General features: G+C 43.3%; 1 protein-coding gene across 1 annotated transcript; it reads right to left on the bottom strand.

Moving 5' to 3' along the window:
• Window positions 1-2,491: 2,491 nt before the first annotated feature.
• LOC120553334 (mRNA decay activator protein ZFP36L1) lies at window positions 2,492-7,526 on the bottom strand. Its single transcript, XM_039791660.1, has 2 exons — window positions 6,848-7,526; window positions 2,492-5,990 (listed from the first exon to the last, which is right to left on the bottom strand). Exons 1-2 carry the CDS (start codon window positions 6,899-6,901, stop codon window positions 4,764-4,766), a joined length of 1,281 nt encoding a protein of 426 aa, XP_039647594.1. The 5' UTR covers window positions 6,902-7,526; the 3' UTR covers window positions 2,492-4,763.
• Window positions 7,527-8,929: the final 1,403 nt, after the last annotated feature.

Below are 8,929 nucleotides of genomic sequence, written 5' to 3'. Positions count from 1 at the left end.
ATTTCAGACAATGTCAGGACCTGATTCCTTGGACATTGTCCAGGAGTTCATGTGAGAAAACAGCTTCAGACTCAACGCTTCATCTAAAGTCATGTCATGTTATGTCATGTCTGTGTTCTTCAGGCAGAGGCTTGATTTCAGCTTCTACTTCAACTCTATACAACTGTCCTATTTGTGGGGCGCACACAACCACACACACACACACACACACACACACACACACACACACACACACACACACACACACACACACAGGGAAGCCACCCCTCACCCTCTCTCCCAGAATAATTCTAGTCCATTCCCATTGAGCTGCATTAGCATACAGATGTTCGACTGAAAAGGGAAAGCAGGGAGACACAAAGAGCCTGCATGACCAGGAGGGGAGGGAGGGGTCGATGGGCTGCACGGGGATGGCCCTTGGCCTTTTTAAGGTCTTACACACACACACAAACACACACACAAACACACACACAGCCACGGGTATTGAATGGTAAGTAGCCATGGGGGTTGTGGGAGTCTGCTCCTGTTTCACTCTTCTGTTATTCATTCACCAGAGGGAAATCCTCAGCCTACCCACAGCTGAATGCCAACACACACACACACACACACACACACACACACACGCACACACACGCAAAATTCAGTTGAGGTTCCAGTGTGATTTCAGTAAAATGTTGAAGGTAGTTTTAATTTTACTACAGTACATCTCACAGGGAAATGTAGGCCTCATTCTTTTTTAATCCATTATATATTCATCTGACAGCTGCAGTTACTACAGATTAAAATTTTAAAAACTACATATTAGTTATTTGTCGAGATCATGTTATAAACATAATCTGTTGTTATAGATGAAACTGCCCAACAGTTGACCTAATTAGCCCAACCTGCACCAGCTACAAAATTAAAACGGTAGTTTTAACACAACCAACACACACTTATTTGTGGGACACACACACACACACACACACACACACACACACACACACACACACACACACACACACACACAAAAAAAAAAAAAAACAAAAAGAAACACACACACACACAGGGGAGGACGTCAACTTCTGCTCCACTTTGTGTGAATAGATGGAAATCAGTCACAAGTATCTCTGTGCCCCATTGTGTGCTGGGAAGTCTTTGTTCGAGCATCTGTTGCCCAAACATTGTCCTCAGTGTCACTCACTCTAAATTGGTCTGTTTAGACGAGTTGCAACAAAACTCACTCCTCTTCCCACACAACACACACACATAAACACACACACACACAGAGGGGAGGGCCGGGAGATTTCGCTGAACGCAAGTAAGAGAAAGAGTTAATCTTTGGTCCTTTTGTGCGTCAGTGAGACCCAGATGATCGTAAAGGACCTAAACGCAGTAGCAGAATTTTAAAGTGATGCTCGTGGGAACGCTTCGCCCGAAAATCAACATTTGTGTTGTTCAATAGTTGTTTTTTTTACAAGGAATCTGACTCAAGAAACACAAAGAAATACTGTGGATGGAAGCCATTTATTTATAAGCAGTTAGTATATAAAAGCAAAAGGTCCAAAGACAAATTAAGTTTGTACTGAGAAGTGTGTGAGTTTATTTCAGCACTGAAACCCACACCACTTATGTTCCTGCGTCTTCTCACTGTCTGGATCTTCTTCTCTGCAGAAGGTAGAAGTGCCTTTAATTGTGCTGCTTGTCTAGCTGAGCTCATCAGAGTCAGATTGACCGTTTCCCTCAGAGTCATCATGAGACAACAATCTTGCAGAAAACTGCATAATGATGCAAGAGCTAAGGGAAGTGTTTGGTAGAGATGAGAATGAGCAGAGGGGGAGAATGGGAGACAGGGGCCTGAAGTCTCAGTGTGGTCGATGTGCATCAGAATTAAAAGTTTATGTGGGAGATGAGGGTGAAAGAGCTAAGTAAAGTGCTTAAAGTTTAAAGTGTTTGATTTCGTTCTTATGTTGCATGCTATTTCCCTCAAGTTTTATTCAGTTTTTGACTCGTAAGTTACTCAAGATTTCAAAAGACCTAATGCCCACCATACACTAGAAGACTTTGAAAGTCTTCTTGTCTCTGTCTCACATCTACAGGCAATCTGTCATAATGTCAGTGAGTTGTTAAGTCACAGACTAGAAAGTTTAGCAAAGACTGGGGGTCTTGCAGGGTCACAATTTACAAGGCCACTATTTAACTTTACCAAGACTTAAAAGTTACGATAATATCAAACATGATTTTTTTTTATTTTTTCAGAATATCAAGACGGGAAAAAGACTGACTTAAGATAGATCTGGCTGAGTTCTATGCCCAATCTTAAACCACACTATTGACGACGGGAGCGCGCCTCCACTCCAGCAAGACTCTCAGGATTTCATTCCGATATTGGAAATTTGTCTGCGCCATTGGAATCGCTTGAAATGAAATCTCTTGAATGCTAAAACATTCCTAATTTAATAAAATCCCTTCAGAATGACACAATCGTGAAATGAGATACAAGATACTGCGCTTTCATTTTTCAAAGACTTTTATTTTGAAATAAAATGGGACAAATATATTAAGATAAAGAGCTAGGTCGTCAACATAACCCGTGGAATGTAAACAATAAATGCACTTAAATTATGTAAAAAAACAAGAAAAAAAAACAAAAAAAACACAATATCAAACACCACAATATAGGTTTTCGCTTTGAAAAACAAAATAAATAAGACTTTTAAGTTAACAAAAGTTACAGAAACGGCTTGTTGCCAGGTCGAGCTAACAATTAGCTACAGCAACAGCGAGCGTCTCTTCGGGGCAGGTCGAGTTTCTGATTTCATGACAAAAACAAACAATAATAATACAAAAAATCTTGCCTGATTTCATTTTAACTCGCTTGATTTCACCTGCCGCTCAGAGAGCTAGCTAGCTAGCGTGCAACAGCGGTCGACCTACAAACACATTGTCATCCAGGCAACTCTGATAGATACAAATCAACTGTACAGAAAGGTCTCCTTTTCCCCCGTTTGCCTACAACAAGAGAAGAAGATAGCACACAGGTTTTCTTTTAAAAACGGTAGTTTCCACACACTATGACCACAACGTAGCAATACAGCAGCCCTGATAAATCACACACGTATGATGTATTGTTAGCTTTTCTCTTTTCTAAGATGAACATTTTTTGACACATTTTTATGTCGCTGCCAAACGGATGATCATTGTGTATCCACATTTCTATTTACAACTGCTGACTCACACTGAGGCCACGAATGTGTGGCGGAAACCACTCTTTCACCACCGCTTTGCTTCGTATTTAGATAACAGCACTTAACAATTGGAGAAAAAGGTTATTACAGTCAGGTGTGTGAGGCGTGACGGAGAGGAGAGTAGACTCACTGTACGCTCACGCCAACAGCAGACATGCTAAAGATCATCAGTCGGCGTCTCCATTCGAAGAGAGAAACCGCTGACTTACTTATCCAGCTGCTTTTGATGTGAAACCTCAGTGAGTCTTGATTTCTGCCGGCCTATTAGCCAATAAGGCAACATACATATAGAATGCCAAAAAGTTTCTCCTCCTCTCCTTTCCTTTCCTCTCCTCTCCTCTCCCCTCCGCGAGCCTTCTTAAAGCTACTGGATAGTATAAACCAAGCAGATGGACATTATGAATACAGTCGTAAAGCATAATTTCTCTAGGATTATAAAAAAAATGCACAAACACAATCACAAAGCAAACTCAACAACTTAATTAAAAAAAAACAATAAATAAGTCTACAAAAGTGTTACGCTATAACAACAATAATCATAACACTGCATACTTTCTTTCGTGGTTAAAGGCTAGGCTGGGTGTTAACAGTACTAGTCGGTTAGGGGAACTCTAACATCAACTTTGGTAACTAGTGAGTCAGTGGGTTGCCATACCATTTGTTGCTGAGGCAGTTTAGCTGAATCCTTGCCAGGCAGTTAAAATGGCTGACATATACAATCAAGTGGCCACAGCCATACATCCAATCAATTAATCAATCAATCAATCAATCAATCAATCAATCAATCAATCAGTAACAGCATATAGAGTTCTTTAACCCTCTTACTCGTGGACAGGAGGTTGGTTTCATACAGTTGGAGAGCCCTCATGTGACTGGAGAAGAGCTGCAGGTTGGCATCACTATAAACTGTTTGTAAGGAGTAAAAATAACAAATAAGATCTGTGGAAAAGCGGAAAGCACACCATTCATACATCTTCAAATCCTTCTTCAATCTGGGTACCAGGGATTCTCACACAGAAGCTCCCACTGAGTAGGGATAGCGTTTTGAGCAAATGCCGAGCTAAGTGAAGTACCCTACAAGTATTCTCTTTTAAAAAATGAGTATACAACAGTATACAGCAGTAACAATGGCGTAAAAGGACAACCTTATAAAAAAAATAAAAAAAAAAACACAAAAGAAGTCAGCTAAAATTGGACGAACACTGAGCAGCGCTACAACTGCTTGGATGAGAAATGCAATATGCACAAAGTTAGGTACGTTTACCTAGCTGGATCTAGGGAGGGACTGAAACCCTAATGTTTGACTCCATTGTGACTTGTATTTTAACTCTTTAACTGTTTTCAAAATCTTGTGATAATGAAGTTTCTGCTTTATTTAGACCCTATATTGTGCATAGAAAAAAAATAGGTCAAAGCTGCTTTTTGGTTTTCGGACTAGGCAAAAAAACAACAACCCAACTATCACATTCTCGTCACATAGAGTTTAAACAATTAGAGGTCCCTGATTAAATTCAGCCTGACAGTAAAACCCTCCCCCTACTCGTCTGTGACAGACAGCCGGCTAAAGATGGGCAGGCGTCGGCCCTCGAAGCTTGGCGACTCCGTGCCGCTGGAGGAAGAGCTGAGGGAGCAGGAGGAGGTGTAGCCCTCCTCGGAGAGCGAGTCGGCCGAGGAGCAGCGCTGAAGGCCGGGGAGGCTGCTCAGGGGCACCGGCAGCTGCTGGGGGAGGCGGTAAGGGAGGTTTGGATTTTTGGTGGGACACCTGGCGCTGACCGACTCGGTCACAGCATAGAATCGTGGCGCCGAATCGCCACTGTCGCCTCCCAGGTCGCTGATGCCAGAGAAGGGGTAGGGACAATGCTTCAGCGCCCCTGGCTCGGGGAAGAGAGGGGACAGGAGCTCGGGGCTCCCTGTGGAGGACGGGGGAGGGGAGACAGAGGAGGCCCGTGCGAAGAGGAGGGAGGAAGGCTGCAACTCCTCGAGCGCTTGGAAAGTCTGCGGCAAGGAGGAGAAGCCCGCGAAGCTGAAGCTGTGACGCAGCGGAGGAGGCCTCAGCTTCTGTTTCTGCGGAGGCGCGCCAGCGTTGCCGTCCAGGATCTCGTCGGCGTTGTGGATGAAGTGGCAGCGGGCGCCGTACGGGCAGAAGCCTATCGTGTGGAAAGTGCGGCACGGCTCCGTCTTGTACTTGGGGTGCCTGCACAGGCCTCTGAGCTCGTCCATGCCGTGGGCGAACTGGCACTTGGCGCCGTACTTGCAGGTGCCGCTTTCCTCGTAGGTGCGGCAGAGTTCGGTCTTGTACCGGGTGGAGATGTGAGGCGAGGGAGCCTGGGGTCTGGAGGCAGACGGGGAAGCGAGGGAGGAGAGGGAGCTGTTGCTGAGGCCGAAGCCAGGCGGAGGGAGCAGCAGTTTTGGGGCTAAGTTAGCCATTTTTTCCTCTCTGGCTCCCAAGCTGCCGCCCTCGATCATGCTGACAGAGCGGTCGACTCTGAAGGGGATGTGGCTGAGTGAGGAGAGAGGAAGCTGACTTTCCCCGCTCCACTGCTGGCTGGAGGCCGCGTTGAGCCCCCAGCCGACTGAGTCAATCACATCAGAGCTGCTGCTGCTGCTGCTGCTGCTGGCGCCGCTGTTGAACTTGGAGTTGGGGAGGGTCACGGGGCACAGAGAATGGCGACGCTGGAAGCCCAGGACTCGTTGGCTGTGCTGCTGCCGTTGAGGCTGTGAGCCGGTAGGCGAGCCATCTGTCGCCTCCAGGCCGCGGAAATTCTGTCACACAAAAGGAGAAGAATAGATGTGAGCTTTCTGCATTCCTGGAGCGCTGGAGCGAGACTGGCAGGGCCAAGTCGAGCTGAAAGGAGATTTGAAAAGCTGCAGCTAAAGCAACTGGGAAACATTTACTTGGGAAGTTGGACTCTGTTTAATCTTAAAAAAATTAATAAATTAGGGCTTGGGGTACATGTTTGTTTTAGCTTAATGGGATTAGAAGCTTTTATTAAACATAAAAATATGTGTTAAAGTAGAATACGCATGCACAAAGACAAAACCAACTAATTCCAGTTAGTATTATACATATATGAAACTATGAATGTAATATAAATGTGTACACCGGTCCCAAAACACAAACATAAACCTTTCTTGCAGGTATAACCTTGTGGTTTAAAAATCTTAAAATAAAAAAAAATCCCACCCTAGATTTTCACTTTTCCTGTAAAGTTTACAAGACATATTATATATACAATAGATTTAGTAGATTTCTTTTACACAAATACCTTTCAAACCAAACATTGCAGATAAAATGAAAAGCCAATCTAGATTTTCCCCAAACCACCATTATTTCTTGCATTATTAATGAGTCATCTCCCCAAAGAAAGTTAAGATACATCCAAAGTAACACACTTCATCTGTTTAAGTCTTTAATTAGGTATTAGTTCTACAACTTTTCATCACTTAATTATCATTCCCAACGTTAAAACACAAAGGGCATTAATGATTTACTCTAGCATTGCCATAATTAAGATTCATCAATCAAGAGCATAAGCTGATCACAGAGGAGACAGACGAGTAAGATTTGGCATGTTGGTAGATATTTATCGAACATTGAAGTTGTCATTGGTCGCTCTCACCTTGAAGAACTCCTCATCCAGTTCCAGGAAAGGCGTTAGAAAGTCGGAGGGCATGGTTCGCTCCACCGTCCTCGCTGAGTTGAAGGAGCTGGATGCCTGATCCCACAGTGGAGGAACGCTGGGGAGGACAAAACGTGTCTGGGTCCAAAGTGAAGGAAGACAGTCTAGTCTTTAGGGGATCTGAGACTGCAGAGAAAAAGGTTTAAGGCCTGGGGAAACCTCGGGGATTTCAGTTTGGTCCTTCAGAAGCGGAAGAGAAACTGCTTGTCCTACGAGTTGAAAGAGTTTTGTGGGGAGGGAAGGGGAGAGAAATGAAGAAGTAGTCAGGTCCGTTGAAGAAGAGCAACGTGACCCTCGGAGGAAAGTTCCTCGACCATCTGTTGGAATCTGCTTAAATAGTTGGGGAAACCCACCCATACACACCCCCCTGCCTGTGTTCTTCAGGGGGCAGGGCTGGGAGTGTGTGTGTTAATGTGTGTTAATGTGGGTGTTGTTGGGGGGGATGGGGTCCTTCATTGTAATAGTGTGCTGGGGGGCAGGGTGGGCACAGAAAGAAGAGAAGGGAGCTGAATGGAGCTACTTTTCTACCCATTCATTACCAAATCCTTAAAGATGAATCCTTCTTCTTTTTTTTTTTTTTAACCGGCCATACCCTCACTTTGTTTTGGATCGACACAGCTGAGCAGATAATGTTGCAAACACCAAACACATTTAACTTCATTAGTACAGTTAAAATGCTGCAAAGTTGTTAAAAAGTATTGAAAAAGTATATTCAATTAAACAGTGTTTTAAGTTGTATTCCTTGTTTTAAGTTGTATTCCTCCAAATGTTTTCAGCTACACTGCATTCAACCCTTATTAAGGCTATCAAGATGGAAACTAGGGCCTTAACATGCTATATGTGAGAAGAATTGGTTTTTAATTCTTTCTTTTTAATAGTAATAAAAAGATATTCTAAGTCGACCCAATCAAGGTTTCTGCAGTAAACTTGATTTAAGATTCTGTTCAGCCATGTTGTTCACGCTTCGTTCAGCTTCTACTTGATGGAAAAGTTTAATTTCAACACATGGTAATACTTTAATAAGAGTTATTGCAAGTATATAATAAGACCACAAACCTGTTTGGTCTAAAAATCCAATGATGACTAACCCAGCCTTGTATCTGTTTATTCTAAGTGCAAAACAAAGTACTAACAATGGCGGCGTACGTCTAGGTTACAATACACTTGAATTCTTTTTGTGTTGAGTTTGTATGCCATCCACATGTCTGTGACAGTTGTTTGCTCCGTTTTCCTCCCAAAGTCCTGTAAATTGGAAGTCCAAAATGCCCAAAGGTGTAAATGGAGTGTGAATGTGTTAGACTGACGATGTGTCCGAGACGTACCCCACCCAGCTTTGTGAATAGTTTTAGTTCAAACATTTCTCAAGAGTCAAAGATGCCTTGGAGGCAGAAATTATGTCATTGGTTTAAATAATGGAAATGCAGATTCTCTGGACAAAACTAAATTACAATGATAAAGGGACGTATGTAAAATGTATTGGAACCAGTCACAAGTTGTCTTCATTAGCATGCATGCTGACCATCCAAGTACAATGTATCCGAGTCCTCCGTTGCTGTCTGCTGTATGTAAACTACACTTTTTTACCTGACGAATGAATCAAAATGTCACCGCTATCTCAGTTTATGTTTGACATTCATGGCTTCACATATATGAGAGATAAGAGCCAGTCCTGACATGTGGTTCAGTGCTGATCCAGCCACTCCTTCAGCAGTGATGTTTCCATCGTCACGGTATGTCGTTTCAAAGCTTGTTGTTGTGTTCAAATGCAAATTGAGGTCAGTAAGGATGGTTTAAAGCTAGCAGGGTGGAAAAAAAATGTTGACTGTTCGATGGCAACACGGGACATAACAAAGACTGCTTTTGGTTTGAATGGGTCAACGTGGGATTTCCACGATTGTGTTCCCAACCTGATTTTAATAAAATTCAGTGATAACAACATAAAGTTGCCATCTGTTGGGGGAGACTACTTGCTCTGTCAGCAATGAAATTCAACTGTTCCAGATCCGATTGTAGAATGTAAAG

Source organism: Perca fluviatilis, chromosome 2 (genome assembly GCF_010015445.1).
Source record: "Perca fluviatilis chromosome 2, GENO_Pfluv_1.0, whole genome shotgun sequence".
Classification (NCBI taxonomy): Eukaryota; Metazoa; Chordata; class Actinopteri; order Perciformes; family Percidae; genus Perca; species Perca fluviatilis.
Note: the sequence above shows the minus strand (reverse complement) of the source record. Positions and strands in the feature narration are given on the sequence as shown.